The sequence below is a fragment of the Lutra lutra genome, chromosome 3 (assembly GCF_902655055.1).
Source record: "Lutra lutra chromosome 3, mLutLut1.2, whole genome shotgun sequence".
NCBI lineage: Eukaryota > Metazoa > Chordata > Mammalia > Carnivora > Mustelidae > Lutra > Lutra lutra.
The window spans coordinates 39897655-39914146 of record NC_062280.1 but is presented as its reverse complement, the minus strand read 5'-3'; the positions used below and the strand labels follow the sequence as shown (position 1 = coordinate 39914146).

General features: G+C 55.2%; 1 protein-coding gene across 2 annotated transcripts; it reads left to right on the top strand.

Annotated features, from left to right (window-relative positions):
• The first annotated feature begins 4510 nt into the window (after positions 1–4510).
• NMUR1 (neuromedin U receptor 1) lies at positions 4511–15479 on the top strand. Of its 2 annotated transcripts, none has more exons than XM_047722806.1 (3): positions 4511–4515; positions 10271–11159; positions 13178–15479. In XM_047722806.1, the coding sequence occupies exons 1-3, from the start codon at positions 4513–4515 to the stop codon at positions 13531–13533; spliced, it is 1248 nt and encodes a 415-aa protein (XP_047578762.1). In that variant the 5' UTR covers positions 4511–4512; the 3' UTR covers positions 13534–15479. The 2 variants fall into 2 exon arrangements, with proteins under 2 accessions (XP_047578762.1, XP_047578761.1); XM_047722805.1 differs by lacking the exon at positions 4511–4515 and adding an exon at positions 7467–7552.
• The last annotated feature ends 1013 nt before the right edge of the window (positions 15480–16492 follow it).

Below are 16492 nucleotides of genomic sequence, written 5' to 3'. Positions count from 1 at the left end.
GGCTAAGGATGGTTACCCCGGCTTGATGGATGACAGAAATGATGGTCGCAGTCCCAACAGGCAGTGGGGCGAGGGGACTCAGCCAGGGCTGTGCTGTCATCTGTCATCTGAGGTCATTCAGGAGCAGGGCTTTACAGGGGGAACTGAAGCCTGGAAGCGCCCACAGACCCACACCGTCAGGGAGGGCAGTCCTCCTTTCACGTGGGGACCATGTCGGGGGTGGGATCGGGCCTGGCCAGTGTGTCCACGCTGGGCCCAGGCCCCTGCTCCAGCACCGGGAGGGAGCACCATGGGGCTGAAGCCTGGCAGTGAGGAGTGAGGAGTGAGGAAGAGGGCAGAATGTGTGTGGCCCCTCGCTCCTCACACTGGGCCGGGCAGAGGGGTCATGATATGGAGGGTGGGACAGGTGGGGTGACAAAATGGCAGCGATATGAACGGGCCTCAGGTACCCAGGGGAGTGTGATGGGCAGGAGGGAACGGTGAATGCATCTGTGTCCAAGTTTTCCCGAGCCTACCTGGAAGGAGGCTCTCACCACACTGGGCCTGAACCTAATGATGGTCTGAAGAAAGGGCCTGGCCAGAGACAAGACTCCAGAAAAAAACAAGGAGCTGAGTTTATGTGGAGGAAAACCAAAACAAAACAACTACATATATATTATAATAGGAGGAACAAATGTTGATTGTTGAAAAACATTTTAATCTGGAAATAAAAAGAATGGCCTCCCCTCCTCCCACCCTAATCTTAACCCACCAGAGACAACCACCCTTAACTTCTGAATCAGACGCAGGAAGAGACACAGCCGCCCCTCCTGCAAATCCTGGCCCGCTCCCCAGCCTGTAGGTCGCAGGCTGCCTACAGGTGGCCCCTGGATAACCTCAGCCTGTTCCCCTGTCATCAGCTCCACGGGGGCAGTATGTGTCCCCATTCTGCTGATGAGCAAGCTGAGGGCAGAGGAGGGAGGGGACTTGGCCACTCACCCCGCTCCTCGCTCTTGCTGCGGCCGCCCTCCTGCACCACAGAGCGACCTCCACTCAGGGAAAGAGCCGGCCTGGAGCTAGGTGGGGGCTGGGGTCCTCCTGGGTCCCTTTCTTGGGACAGGGGCTCAGGCTAACCGAACTGGTTCTGTCCTAATAAAGGTCTGCTTATAGCTGCTGGCTCATTCTGTCTTTGTTTACAGTGCCTCCACACAAACACACTTGAGAACTTTGTGGGAACAGGAGGGGCAGAAGGCAGGAGGCTCGCCTGACTGAGGACAAGGCCTGGCCCCTCACCCACACCGGGATGGGGCCTGTCTACCTTCCCCGACTCCTCTGGCCCTCAGTTTCTCTCTCCATGCCCCTCCTCACAGGGGACAGAGAGACCTCTATATTACTGTTTCTTGCTGCCTTGGAAGAAAAATATCACAAATCAGCTCATTTTGGGGGGCTCAGTCTGTTGAGCAGCTAACTCCTGGTTTTGGCTCAGATCATGGTTTCAGGGTCATTGGGATCGAGCCCTGCATTGGGCTCCTTGCTCCATGGGGAGTCTGTTTGAGATTCTCTTTCTCCCTCTCCCTCTGCCTCTCCTCTGCTCCCATGCCTGTGTGTGTGCGCTTCCTCTCAAATAAATAAATAAATAAATAAATAAATAAATAAATAAATAAAATATTTTAAAAGATTTTATTTATTTATTTGACAGAGAGATAGATCACAAGTAGGCAGAGAGGCAGTCAGAGAGAGAGGAGGAAGCAGGCTCTCCGCAAGTGCAGAGAGCCCGATGCAGTCTTGATCCCGGGACTCTGGGATCATGACCCGAGCCGAAGGCAGAGGCTTTAACCCACTGAGCCACCCAGGCGCCCAATAAATAAATATTTTTTAAAAAGTTTCATTTTTAAAAAAGATTTTATTTTTATTTATTTTAAAAAATATTTAGTTTTATTTATTTGACAGACAGAGATCACAAGTAGGCAGAGAGGCAGGCAGGGAGAGGGAGGAGGCAGGCTCCCTGCTGAGCAGAGAGCCCGATGTGGGGTTCCATCCCAGGACCCCGGGATCATGACCTGAGCCAAAGGCAGAGGCTTTAGCCCACTGAGCCACCCAGGTGGTCCGAGTCTGCTGTATTTTGAATGCAAATAGATCGGGGAAGGTATAAACTTCCAGTGTCTGGATGTGGTTCCCCCAAGTACCAGTGAGAGCAGTCTCCGGATTTTAAAATCTGGAATCTCCTCTCTTCCCTGCAGATTCATGATTTCCTTTTTCAAAAAAGGTTTTGTCAACCTGGTGAGCTTGTTGGGACAGGTCCCCCGCCCCAAACCCCAAAGCCACGCCCCACTGCTCTCATGTGAGAGGCTGGCCTTGTTCTCTGGTGCTGTTGTATTCAAAGAGGCCTTGAACCCCTGAGTGACACGGACACACGTGCTTTGTTCCGGCTGCTTGGGCTGTCTGCCAGGGGCTACCGATGAGTGGGAATCTGCCTTTCTCCATTCCAGAAGGCCTGAAGGTTCACCTGTCCGGAGCATGGAGAACACCAGGGTGGGATCCAACTTCCCGGCCTCCTGGGTCTCCCTCACCCAGGGCAGGGGGTCCAGGCAAGTGCTTTAGAGAAGTGGGGATGTGGTCCCAGCCTGGGGCCCTCATTCAGCAGGTGCAGAAATGCACCGCCAGGCCTCTTGGCTGCATGTCTGGGGTGGTGGGTCCAGCCAAGTAGCCTCCCCAGTTCTCCAGCTATCTGACAGTCTTCAGGAAATTCTGCCTAAATTAGCCAGTCAGTTTTGATATTTGCAAACTTACATCCTTACCTGGCACATGAACCCATAGTCGCTTGCAACAAGAATTGTAACAGCATCTCTGGACTCTGCCTTCAAGGACACAGACTCCTGCCTTCTTTCGACTTTGGGCCTGCTGCACCCACACAGATGCCCAGCCCTCCAGCACGTGCTCTCAGCGTCCCCCTCTTCTGCCCCTTTCCCCATGTGTAACGGTTGCCAGTTGATAGGCACAGCATTTTCCACTCACCTCGTGAGAACCTTAGAAAGACTCATTCCACGTCATTTTTCTATTACCTGCAGGTTTTGTCATTTCTTTTCTCCAATTTGATGTTATTTCCTTGGGAATCCCAAGCCTCTGTTTACTAGACTTTGAATATTTGCTGTTTTTGTATCTGTCGGCGGTGGGAACAGTCTGCCTTGGGAATGGCAATAATCTTGACAAAAATGTAAAACGGTCATCAGATCAACTAAACGTTGTCTGCTTTCTATTATCAGATATACTAAGGGAGAGGATGTTACCCCTTCCGGGCTGGCTGTTCCCTCTGCACCCAGCCCTCGGTACACCCCTGTCCCTGGCGAGGTGAAATTAATCATATTCATGGAATGCTGAAACTGAGCCAGAACTGAAGCATTTCGTGGTAAAGGGGCACTTTGTCTACAACTGACTCTCAGATTATGCTAATACAAAAAAACTCGGAGGAAAAACAAAAACACTAAGGTAGACACAGCCAACGCACCATGGACTGACGTGTCCCCAAGCTCTCTGACACCTGTCACTGGCAGGAGCACGGGGGCTTGGGTTCTGAGTTAACTGCGAACATTCATAAAAGGGAAGATCCCAAAAAGATCTTCCAAGATGCCTCTGAATGTGGTTTGCTAACCGGGAAGTCGGTGCGGACGAAGAGGTCCCAGGATCACCGGTAACATCCAGCTCCGCCCCGGGGGCAGCAAGAAGGATCAGGACAAGAGAGACCCAGGCCTTTTCCGGCCCTCTCAATGTGTGTGACCTGAGCCTGTCCTCCCTTTGGCTACAGGTGGAGTTTGGGGCCTGGGGCACCAGCAAGCCGCTAGGGGAGGAGGCAGCTGACTTTGCACCTGGATCTGGCCCGAAAGACTGGGTTGTTCAGAGCCAGGCTGCATGGGTCTCAGACAGCACGGGGCCAGACAACGGGCCCCAAGAGGCCCTCTCTGTGGGCAGGAGGGGCAGAGGTGAAGATCACTGGAGGTCTCTTCAGCCGCTGGTCTCCAAGGTCTGGCCACAGGGTCTGGGTTTCCTGTACTGTGGCCAGGCTCCCCACAAGTTTGCATTTTCTTTCTTCTCACTGGGGTGTAGCTCTCCTGCCCCAGCTTGCTGGGGGACCCTGCCCTTCCAAGGCCTGTGGAGCAAGCTCTTCTGTTCTTCAACTTCCACCTCAGCCCGGACTCCTGGAAGCTTTTTAGTATCTTCCAGAGAATTCTGAGCATAGTTATGGCTACCATTTTATTCAGTGTGTCAAGCCTACATGATTTAACCCACGTTACCTCACTTAATCCTCACAGCACCCTGAGGGACAGGTGCTGTCCTTATGTTGTACAGACCAGGAACCTGGGGTCTGGAGTACAAAGGGACAGGTCCAAGGTCACACAACCAGTTTGTGGAAGTACCAGCAAGGATTCTCAGCCAGGCCTCACCCTTCCTTTGCCGTCTCTCTCCCTGGGTGTGCTGGTGTCTGTGAGCAGACCCAGGCCTGGGGGTGTGGGGAGCGTGGATGACCACACAAACAGCATGGTTTACTGGGTGGGGTACACTTCCAGTCCCTGCACTGGGGACACTCCCCGACCCAAACCCCAAAGGGGCTCAGACCTTTCTTCTCTCTCCTGGCTGTGGCCTGGCCTGGGTTCAGCCAAACAGAGCCAGGCAAGAGGTGTCGGACCTAGGGAAGTTCCTAGGAAAGCGTGGCAACTCTCTTCCCTCCAGGGGTTTGCTGTACCCACCCCTCCATGGTTGCAGAGCCTGATTACTGGTGAGTCCTGGGCCATCTCCATTGCCCAGGCTACAGAGTGGCCCCTCCCTCCCATCCAGTGCTTCAGCATCCCCAGGTTCCTCTTCATCCTCCTCTTCCTGTCTCTGCAGGCAGTAGAGCAAGGGGAGGGGTGGGGGTGGGAACTTCCCGTGAACAGTGAATGTTCCAGAAGCCATTCATGGGGTGCTGGTGAAGACCTGGCTCGGGGCAGCTGCCCTTCTGTGGCTCTCAGGTGCCAGCAGGGTGAGGAAGGGCCATGGGGCTAATCATATACTTCAGGCCCTATTAGCCCTGCACAGACTTGGGGACCCAAGAGCTCTTCCAAATGGCTTCCTTGGGCCCCGAGGCACTCCCCTGGCAGATTTGCTGTTGTGCAGAGGTGGGCCTTGAACACCCTAGCCAGGGTCAGGAGACCGCAGTTTAGATACCCAGAAAACCTAGGATGCGTTTACTCCAGGCCTCAGCCCTGCACATATCCCTGGGGAACATGGCCCTGGGGAAGCTGCCTCAGGATAGAGCAGGGCGGGTAGCCGATGTCCTCAGGTTCTGATGAGACACGCTGCATGGCAGTCTTAAGCTCAGGCTTGAGGCTGGGGCACCCAGGGCTCTCCGAACAGTGCCAGGGGTAGCCACAACCATGATGGTCACTGTGCCTCGCCTTTTGGGAGGCTACCCTTTTCTTTAGCCTGCCATGGTCTTTGACTGCTCTTCATGCTGCGAACAAGGCAGCCCGCTGTCAGAATTCCTCATTGGCAGGAGACGTTCTGCCTCTTGAAGGCAGGAATGGGTCTTTCCCCTTTCCTTCCTGGGCTCTGAGCGCCTCCGGGGGTGTCCACCCCGAGTTTCAGGATGCTCAGAGTGAGTGCGGAGCAGTGCATGTGAGTGCGGAGCAGTGCATGTGAGTGCGGAGCAGTGCATGTGAGTGCGCGTGTGTGAGTGTGATGCGGGGCTGGGGGCAGGTGTCAGCAATGCTCATCATATGCTCAATGCTGCCTGTGACCCCATGGTGGGCTGTCTCCCAGTGATGCTGCTTACCCGCCCCGTTGTGCCTCTGATACATGCTCCGAGAGCAGCCCAGACCTTGAAGGTTCTGGGTGGCATCACTCATCTGGAGTTGAGTAGTTAAATTTCAAGGAAAGCCCAGAATTCTTTTCCCCAAGGACATTGGGACCATCTTCCCCGCACTGCCTGCAACCTTCCTCTGTGCCTGGGCCTGTGTTTACATGTGGAGTTCTTGGGAAGGCAGGCCTGGGGGAGGCTCTGAGAGGGGATGACTCCCAGTCCCCAAGGCCAGACCATGACTCATGGATGGAGAGTAGGGGCTGGAGAAATTTGGGGAGAAGAAAGTCTCACCTCCAGCGGTCATCACATAGATTTTTTTTGAGTGCTGGTTGCATGCCAGCCTGGTGCTAAGTCTTTGCACTGATGTCTCAAAGCACCGATGGTCACGCATGCTATGGGAAGGAGAACCAAGGCACGGAGGGGCTGTTCTCTTCCCATTCCCACTACAGGCCAGCAGCCTTCCCAGGGCCTGGGACTTTGTATTTAACCCCTCCCAGTGCTTCTCCAAGTCTGATTCTGCAGCTTGGGGCTTCCTCCCTATGTATCAAAAATGAGGGTTGCTGGACCTTGCCCAGAGTAAATGAATCAGACTCTGGGAAGAGGCCCAGGAGCCAGCATTTTGGCCTCTAAGATCCATGAGTCTGGGCTCCCTAGAAAGTTCTTGGTAACATAACTTCCAACTAAGGAGCTGGTTGAAGGAGAAGGCAGAGCAGGGGAGGGCTCCCATTTTGGGTTTACTTGTGTACAGCTTGGGAGAGCAGGAGGAGGCTGGGATGCCAGCAGACTCTTCCCTACACCCCACCCCTGTGGTGGGTGGGGTGGGAGGGCTGGAGGAGCATTTGAATGGATGAGAGACAGGGTATTTGGGGGTGAGGAATATAGTGGGGGGGGGGGCACAAAAGCTAGTGGGGCATGGAGGTCCAACATCAGGCTAGACTTTGGTGTGTTCTTTTTCAGAAGGAAGTGGGGAGGCCCTGGGAAGGTTTTCCAGCCAAGGAAGAACCTTGCCTGGGGTTCAGGAAGAAGAATGGGCTGTGAGAGGACAGACTGGAGGGATAATGGAGCTTCTGCCGCAGTCCTGGGAGTGGAGGATGACCTGCCCCATAGCTGTAGGGAGAGGGAGTGGCCAGTGATGTCCTGGGACTTGGGCCTGGGGAGGGAAAGGAGACCCCACTTGAAGCCAAGGAGGGGGATGAGACCATTTGGGGCAAGGGAACTTTGAGGTAAGTCTGAAATGTGGGGCAGGAGGAGATGGGGGGCTGGAGAGACACCATAATAAGGAGTTAGGCTATAAGTCAGCACGCTGGAGCCCCGGGGCAGGGAGACGAGGGTGGGGGGGGAGGGGGGCAGGGTGTGAGACCCAGACCAGTTGCACTTCACCTCTCTGAGACTCCGTTTTCTCTTTTGTAAATGGGTGGTTGTGAGGGCTCCGTGGGGACTCCGTCACGGTGCTCCTGGAAGTGTCGCGTTAAACACTTGGAAACAACCGCCCTCGTTTGGGGGGGTGTGGGGACCCCAGATGAGGGTGTCCGGGTCCGCCGCTGCAGGGAGAGCACCGCCCCCTGGTGGCGGTCCCTTTCGGGACAGCTGGGCCACCGGCAGGCGGGGCGGCGGGGAGGGCTAGTTGAGGGCCGGCTGCCGTCTGTCTGTCTGCCAGTCTTCTGGCTCCTGGCGCCGCGTCTGTTCCTCGGTCTCGGCCACCCGCCCTGCGTCTCGATGTCACCAGGCGCAGACAGCATGGTAGGGGAACGCGATCGCGGTGGCTGGACGGGGCACGTGGCGGGCCGAAGGGCTTGGGCGCGGACCTGGGAAGAACGCAGAGGGTCTCCCCGGGATCCCTCCCTCGATGGGGATCGGAGGGCCCCGTCGAGGCGCCCCACTTCGCGGGGGATTCACAGCCTCCGGGTTATTCTTGTCTTTTCCCGGACACCGGGGCGGCGACCCTTCGCTGTGGCTCAGGGATTCCCTCTCAAACCCTGGTGGCCGGGCTCCAGCGGTGCAGGCGGGCAGCGGTGCGGGGGTGGGGTGGGGTGGGGGGCAGGTGAACCGCCTGGGTGAGTGAAAATACCCCTCCATTCCAGAATGCGGGGATCGGGTGTGGGACTGGCAAGGAGGTTGGGAGAGACTCCTGGGTGGAGGTTCTGGTGACGAGGAAGATAGCCAGGATTAAGAATTCTTGCGCCTGAGTGGCTCAGTGGGTTGAGGCCGCTGCCTTTGGCTCCGGTCGTGATCCCAGGGTCCTCGGATCGAGCCCCGCATCGGGCTCTCTGCTCAGCATGGAGCCTGCTTCCTCCTCTCTCTCTGCCTGCCTCTCTGCCTACTTGTGATCTCTGTCTGCCAAATAAATAAATAAAATCTTAAAAAAAAAAAAAGAATTCTTGGGGTCTGGGAGGGAAAAGGACCTAGAAAGAAAGTTGGAAGGTGGCTGCACAGGTACATGGGCACCAAGCTCTTACTGAGAAGAGGTAATGGAGCTGAAGGGAGGGGAAGTGGGTCCAGGAAAGGAGTCTGAAAGTCCGGGGTTGCTCAGAGGGGAGGGGTGGTGGTGCAGGTGGGCTTGGCAAAAGGGCTAAGGAGGACAGTCCCCAACACCTGGCCTGTCCCACCAAACCACCTGCCCAGCCAAATCGTGTTTCAGTCCCTGCCCCATCTCCAGACTGTTCTTTTTTTTTTTAAGATTTTATTTTATTTTTTAAAGAATTATTTATTTGAGAGATAGAGAGAGGAGGGAGGGGGACCAGAGGGAGAGAGAGAATCCTGAACAGATTCCCTGCTAAGCGCAGAGCCTGACACAGAGCTTGATCTCAAGACCCTGAGATCATGACCAAAGGCCAAATCAAGAGTCGGTAGATTAATGACTGAGCGGCCCAGGCTCCCCTAAGGTTTTATTTTTAAGTAATCTCCACACCCACCATCTGGCTCCAACTCACAATCCCCAGATCAAAAGCTGACCGATTGAGCCCGCCAGGTGCCCCTCCCTTGGACTGTTCTTCCTTTTCCATGTGGGAAGTAAGGATAAAGTTACTATTCATTGATATTCCACACCTGAAATGTACCAGGTACACCCTGAGAACTTTATATGTGTTTTCATATTTAATCTTCACAGAAATTATGAGGTAAGCTTTGTAGACACCCCCATTTACAGATGCGAAGACTGAGGCACCAGGAGGCACCGTCGAAGCTAGAGTGTAGCAGAGTTGGCATTTGAACCCCCAGGCCAGTGTGTTTAGCTCCATGGCCTGGGTCCTTAACCAATATATCCCGTGGACTGGCAGAGATGGGGACCAAACAAAGGAGAGGGAACCTCAGAACTGGCAGCCAAGGTTGTCAAATATTTTAACTTTTAACAGTGCAGCTGATAGGAAACAGAAACAAGGACCAACTTTTGGGTTAGTGTTCTCGTGTTTAGTCCTTTTACCCCTTTGCTTGATCCCCATGGTGGACTCGATCCTTACTGCAAGATGGCTGATAACCAAGCCTTCTGTGTGTCAGGCTGGCCCCACATTAGTACCTTTTGTAGATTAAACTGCCTGGATCCTTGCAATAAGGAAACAGAGAGGTTCCCATATAGATGGTCACACAGCCCAGAATTAGGGAGGCTGGATTTGAATCCCTTGTTCTTAAAACCATTCTGATAAGATCAGGTACTGCATGTTGTGCCCATTTTCCAGATGCCAAAAACTGAGTCCCTTTCCCGAAGTCCAGGGCTTGAAAGGGGACAGACCCAAGGGGACACTGCTGCTGCAAAGCTTAATCCCCAGAGGACCCATCCTTTATTCAAAGACTTTGGTGGATTATGACATTTATAACTGAGTTATGCTTTTTTTTTTTTTTTTAAGATTTTGTTTATTTGACAGAGAGAGAGAGAGACAGACAGTGAGAGAGAGAACACAAGCAAGGGGAGTGGGAGAGGAAGAAGCAGGCTTCCCGGTGAGCAGAAAGCCGGATTCGGGGCTTGATCCCAGGACCCTGGGATCGTGACCTGAGCGGAAGGCAGCCACTTAACAACTTAACAACTGAGCCACCCAGGTGCCCCTGAGTCCTGCTTTTTATCATTTTTAAGATGTACTTTTTTTTTTTTTTTAAGATTTTTATTTATTTGACACACAGAGAGCACAGTAGGGGGAGCAGCAGGCAGAGGGAGAGAGGGAGAAGCAGGCTCCCCGATGAGCAGAGAACCCGATGTGGAGCTTAGTCTCAGGACCCTGGATGATGACCTGAGCCTAAGGAAGCCGCTCAACCGACTGAGCCACCCAGGCACCCAAGATGTGTGTTTTTACATCTCTGAAATTGTTATACACCTTGCAATGAATGACAGAGTTTTTTTATTTCTCTAAAATATCTATAATGATGTCCCTCTTAGTGTCACTGTGTCACTTGGTGTCACCCCTTGGGTTTAATGAGTTCCCAGTGATCTTCGAGTGACTTTTCTGGGTGTCTCTCCGTTCTGTTCCACAGGCTCCTCTCTGCTTCAATTGCTCCAGTCTCCCTGGAGACATGTCCCCACAGGATGCAAGGAGCCTGGTGCCCTGCAATGGCAGTAGGGCCTTGAGGCTCCCTGACCCGGAGGACTTGAATCTCACCGATGAGGAACTGAGACTCAAGTACCTGGGGCCCCAGCAGACAGAGCTCTTTGTGCCCATCTGTGTCACATACCTGCTGATCTTCGTGGTGGGCGCCGTGGGCAATGGGCTGACCTGCACAGTCATCCTGCGTCACAAGAACATGCGTACCCCCACCAACTACTACCTCTTCAGCCTGGCTGTGTCCGACCTGCTGGTGCTGTTGGTGGGCCTGCCCCTGGAGCTCTATGAGATGTGGTGCAACTACCCCTTCCTGCTGGGCACTGGGGGCTGCTACTTCCGCACGCTGCTCTTCGAGACGGTCTGCCTGGCCTCCGTGCTCAATGTCACGGCCCTGAGCGTGGAGCGCTATGTGGCCGTGGTGCACCCGCTGCAGGCCAGGTCCATGATGACTCGGGTCCACGTGCGCCGCGTGCTTGGGGCCATCTGGGGCCTCGCTGTGCTTTGTTCTCTGCCTAACACCAGCCTGCATGGCATCCAGCAGCTGGAATTGCCCTGCCGGGGCACGGTGCCCCACTCGGCCACATGCACCTTGGTTCACCCGCGGGCCCTCTACAACCTGGTCGTGCAGATCACCACCCTGTTCTTCTTCTGCCTGCCCATGGCCACCATCAGCGTGCTCTACCTGCTCATCGGGCTCCAGCTGCGGCGTGAGAGATTGCTGCTGCTCAGGCGGGAGGCCAGGGGCAGGGCCAGGTCCAGTGACAGTGGCAGGTTTCAGCGGTCACAGGATCGGGGCCGGACACAGGTGACCAAGATGCTGTGTAAGTGTTGCTGCTGGGAAGAGAGGCTGAGCTGGGCCCTGGGTGTGAAACTAGAGCTTCCAGGACCCCGGGGCTGAGCGTCTGGGTTTATGATGGAGGCTGAGTGTGAGGTTTGGGGTTGCCGCTGCTGCCCCCTGCCCCATCCTGTGTGTGTGCACGCATATGTGCAATTACTTGGTGAGAAACTCATAGCAAAGATTAATGGCAGGATGGCCACATGATTTGTGGGGCCCAATGCAAAAGGCACATTTGGGGTCCCTCATTCAAAAATTGCTGGGACTGTCCAGACAGCAATAGTGCAGCATTAAACAAAGCCCAGGGTCCTTCTCAGCTTGGAGGCCCGTTCAGGTGCACAGGTGGCACACCCATGACTTGGCACGGACTCCTGGAACCCAGCCATGGACCAGGCAGAGACACATGACTGCATTCCAGGATGGCAGAGCCGTTTGTGGGAGCTGGCCCTGCCAGGTCTCTCATCTTTGCTCCTAAACGTATCTTGGCTCTGTCCTTCCCTAGAGCAGCCTGGGAGGCCCTGCTGTGGGCACAGAGAGTTCCTCTTCCTTGAGTAACTACCCTTTTCCCTTAGTGGCTGTTGAATAGTCCCCAAGAAGGATTCTGATTGGTGGGCTTAGGTCCTAGCTGGTCCCCAGGCCTGAGTGGCAGGGTGCTATGGTTTGCAGACCCCACAGGCTCACATGCTGGGGTCTGAGGGGAACAAAGTTCCCAAAAGAAGGGGAGCAAGGTGCTGGAGGGGCAAGATGATACATTTCACCCATTCTATATCTTTGGTTCCTGGAGGACCATGGCAATGACCCTGCCTCATAGAGACTCATCAGGATGTGTGTTTGTGAGGGTGAGTGTGTAGAGCACAGGAGAGTCAGGGCAGAAGTGTGGATTGGGGTAGGCCAGGTGGGTTGAGGCTCTGGGTCTTACTGTGGTCTGGGTCTGGCTCTTTTCCCAAAACAAAGGCCCCTGGGGAAGCCAGAGAAAATGATACTAAGTCAGTCCTTGATTTCCTCCCCATCCTGCCCCCTACCCTAGGGGACCTGAATCAGGTAGATGGAGGGAGCCAGGACAAGACAGAGGTAGGGAGACCTTGGTCAAAGCCATGGGATGATAGCTGGCTAAATGGGACTGTCCCATTCCCAGAGAGAGACCCACTTCTCTCGTCCCCCAGGAACAGTGTCCCAGAACCCAAGTCCACTTGAGCAGCTTCTGAAAATGGGACCTGACCCCAGAGTTCCAAGCCTGCCTCTCAGCTGTGCCCTGTGAAGTCCCCACTGCAGATGACCTGCCCCCTGCCCACTCTTCCTCTTCCCCCTACTCCCTTGTTCTGCAGGGACCAAGTCTGCTCAGCTGGGATGGCTCTCACCCTGGGAAGCTGGGGTGTTTCCTGGGGCTTGCTGCTGGCCTGGGGCTCTGGCTTTCTTCTGTCCCTGCCTCCCTCCCTCCTTCCCCCAGCTTCGCTTTCTGAAGGCCTAGTATACACCAGGTGACGGGCTGGAGATGTTGTAAACAACATCCTGGTGGAAATCGCGGGTGATAAGGAAAAACCGTGCTGGGGTGTGGTGGGGAAGGCACTGCAGGGGAAGACAGGCAGCCAGAGAAGTAAACACAAGCAATAAGAGACAAAAATCAAGACAAGCCCAACGACAGAGACCCAAGGAAGGGCATGGCTGGTTGACGCCTCAGCTCTGGGAAGCTGGGTGACCTCTTAGCTAAGAGCCATCTAGTTGCAGATTCTGTGATGGGAGAGCCAGACGGGGCCATCTTGGCTCAGGCGTCCTCACCTGGTCTGTCTGCCGGTGGCTGGGGGTAAGGCACATACCCGCTGCCCAGGCAGTGACAGTAGTGGGACCAGCCTCTCTGAAGGGGTGCTGAGGCTAAGGCAGGCAACCTTCCAGAACCTTCCAGATGGACCATGGGTATGGGTGGCACAGTGAGAGTGGGCAGACTACCCTGAAGCCCGGGGAAGGCAGTCTGGCAGGCACCCAAGTCTTCCCTCTGTACCCCCACAGTTGTGCTGGTCATGGTGTTTGGGATCTGCTGGGCCCCTTTCCACGTTGACCGCCTCATGTGGAGCTTTGTGTCCCAGTGGACCGAGGGTCTGCGCCTGGCCTTCCAGTATGTGCATGTTATCTCCGGAGTCTTCTTCTACCTCAGCTCGGCCATTAACCCCGTGCTCTACAACATCATGTCAAGCCGCTTCAGGGAGACTTTCCAGGAAGCCCTGTGCTTGGGGACCCGGTGCCGCTACCACAGACCCCGCCACAACTCCTACAGCCTCAGCAGGGTGACCATGGGCAGCACCCTGTATGACCTGGGCTCCCTGGGCAGCAGGGCCCAGCTGCCGACTGAGAATGGGGGCCTCTAGGGGCTGCAAGAGACCGACCCCTTCTGAGTGGAGCCTTGGGAGCAGCTTCACCCAGAGAGGCCAGAGAGCCAAGCGCCGTTTCGGGAGCCATCCTTGCCCTCCTCTGCCGGGATGTCTTCATGACCTGTCCCCCTCTGGATCCCGTCCCTACTTTAGCCGATAACCTCGGACTGGCCCCTCGGCGACTCCTACCCCCACCCAAGTTTTTGGAAAGGAAATAAGGTTGCCCTGTGCTTTCTAGAGCCCTCGGCCCACAGGTGAGATCGTTCTCTACAGAAACAAGGCAGCTGGTTGGCGGGCAGAGCAAGCCTCCATCTGGGGTCTCACCCACCCCCACCCCTGGTTTCTGAAATGTGTTCAGGGGGCCCCACTTTCCTTCCCATTTCTCGTTGAGATTCTGCAGGTTCTGGCCTGTTCGGGCCCTGTCTAGCTCTTGGTCTGTCCCCGGGACCCCAGCCACCCTGACCCTCTGTGGTCCCCCTCTGCCACTCATTCGGCTCTGGGTCTCCACCTGGAGGGGTGGCTGGGCGCCAGGGGTGCTAGGGATCCAGGGGACCTTGTTCCCATCTCAGCCCTGCTGCTACCACCTTGCCTTGTGGCATCACCTTCCCCAGCCTTGGTCCCTTGTTTGCAAAATAAAAGTGGCCCTGGCATTTGAGAGGGTCCCACTTTGCACTTTACCTGTGGTTTTGTGTGTGCATAAATCACATCTTGTAACAAAGCTGCTGGAAAACCTAAGCTCAACAAGGCAGAAATTATTCTTGACTTCCTCACCATCCCACCATCCCCCTAACTCCTGCTCCCTCCCTGACCTCTCTGTCCCCTCCAACCCCCGAGTCACCTGCCCTGAGAGCCATTCCGGGCCTATTCTTGGCTTCTCATGGACTGTGGGCCAGTGCCTGCCCCCTGCCCCCCGCCTCTGTCCTTGCCTCCACGTGAGCTGGTTTGGGGGTCTGAGGTGAGCAGAACCCTGGGCCTGACAGACCAGAGGATTCCGGAGGCAAGAGACATGGGCCCACCAAGGGCAAGGAGTGGCCCTGTGAGGTGAGAAGAGAGACAGGGACGGGTAGGTCGCCTCCTGAAATGAAGCCCCATCCCAAAGGCTTGGGGGCTGACACAGTGCTCACTCAGGACCCCCTGGGTGAAGGAGGCTCGCACTGTAGGTCAGTTGTCCCGGTTCCCCCTGCAGACAGACGCTCCCTAGCTCAGGCCCGGGACCCCCCTGCCTGTGAAGTGGTGGCATTGCCCAGGGTGGTGGACAGAGTTCTGGAGTTATGAAATTCAATTATAAAAATACCAAATTCTCTTTGTAGAAAACTTGGCAAGTACCAGTAAGCAAAAATAAAAACAACTTGAAATAATTAAAAACCACCCTTGCTGGGGGCTGGTGGGAGGGGGAGATGGGGAGTTGTTTAATGGGTACAGAGTTTGTTTGGCAAGATAAAAGAATTTCTGGAGGTCGGCTGCCCGGCAGTGTGAATGCACTTCCGCTGAACTGGACCCTTAATGCTGAACGGGACACTTCAGTGGTTACAATAGCAAGTTTTATGTTATGTGGATTTTACTGTAACTTTTTAAAAGAAAGGATTAAGTCTGGAGGAAAAGAAAAAAGTTGAAAATCACGCAGAGATAGCTTCCTTCTCCTGCGACAGCCACTGTATGGAAGATGGATGGGGACATGTGAAAAGGAACAGAGCAGCAAGTGGCCTCCGAAGTGAGCTCCTGGAGCCCTGGGGTGGCAAAGGGGGAGCAGCCAGACCCCTGACTCCAGCCGGAGCTTGCGGTTGTCCCCAGAGACTAATTGTGGGCTCCCGGGGGGCCTCTCTGTCAGAGATGACTCATGGGGGGCACCGGTGGCTCAGTGGGTTAAAGCCTCTGCCTTCGCCTTGGGTCATGATCCCAGGGTCCTGGGATGGAGCCCTCATTGGGCTCTCTGCTCAGCGGGGAGCCTGCTTCCTCCTCTCTCTGCCTGCCTCTCTGCCTACTAGTGATCTCTGTCTGTCAAATAAATAAATAAGAGATGACTCATGGGCCTGAGGGGCCCTTGAGGGGCCTGCTACGTGCCGAGGGGCACTGGGCTGACCGGGGAAGAGGGGACGTGAGCTGTTAGAAGGCATGGCTCCCTTTAGTGTACATGGACGCCCATCTCTCAAGTGTCTCCCCAGCATGTCAGCGGATAGGTCCTTTTTGTCACAGGTCACCAGTTACCACGGAGGATGGAAGGAGCAGCTCTGGGCTCAGCCCTGGGGAAAAAGAGATGGAGATGGAAAGGTCAGCCCTCTGACTCCTGGAAGCACAGTCCCCTACAGCATGTCCCTGAGCGCCCAGTGTTGCTCCCAGGCCCAGAGTCCCCCTCCCTTCCTAAGCATTTGGTGCATCCGGGGCTCGAGTCATTTCCCCTCTTGGCTGCAGTCACCCACATCCCTCTTCTTCCCGGGTTCAAGAGCTGGGGCTCTCTCTACTTCCTGTGCTGTTCTGCTCTTGCCATTCTCCTGGGTGGCACTGGATATCCCACATGGGTGTCCCACTGCTGCCCTGGCTTCTGCCCTTGATCTTTCCTGGAGCTCCTGAGGCCTCTACTCCAGCCGCCCTCTGGGCGCTGAGGTTACCTCCTCACTCCCAGGACCTCCAGGAGCTTTTCCATTTCTGGAAGTGTGAACTCTTGACCATGACTGCCTCCTTCCTGCTCTGTGGCCCCTATGACAGATTTATCCTTCACTCTCAACCAGCCTTCCTCGTTCTCGTCGGGTCTGCTGTCTCCCTGTCCATCGTCGCCTCCTTTCTGATGGGTCCTCTGTCCGTCCCACGGTCCATCACACACCACCTTTTCGGCCAGTATCTCTGAGGGCCAGGGTGACCATACTGGAATCATTCTTCTCAGGAAAAAGAAAAAAAAAAAAGGGTTTCTTTGGGAATTCAGAGTCCCAAGATTAGTCTCAACAAACAGCTGCATCTGTCC

What these genes read in the sequence shown, in the direction of transcription:
- NMUR1 (XM_047722805.1), top strand. Translation starts at nt 7,529, where the DNA reads ATGTCACCAGGCGCAGACAGCATG. An exon ending in CACCAGGCGCAGACAGCATG is followed by an intron (nt 7,553 to 10,270) that starts GTAGGGGAACGC and finishes TCTGTTCCACAG; the next exon opens with GCTCCTCTCTGCTTCAATTG. An exon ending in ACAGGTGACCAAGATGCTGT is followed by an intron (nt 11,160 to 13,177) that starts GTAAGTGTTGCT and finishes GTACCCCCACAG; the next exon opens with TTGTGCTGGTCATGGTGTTT.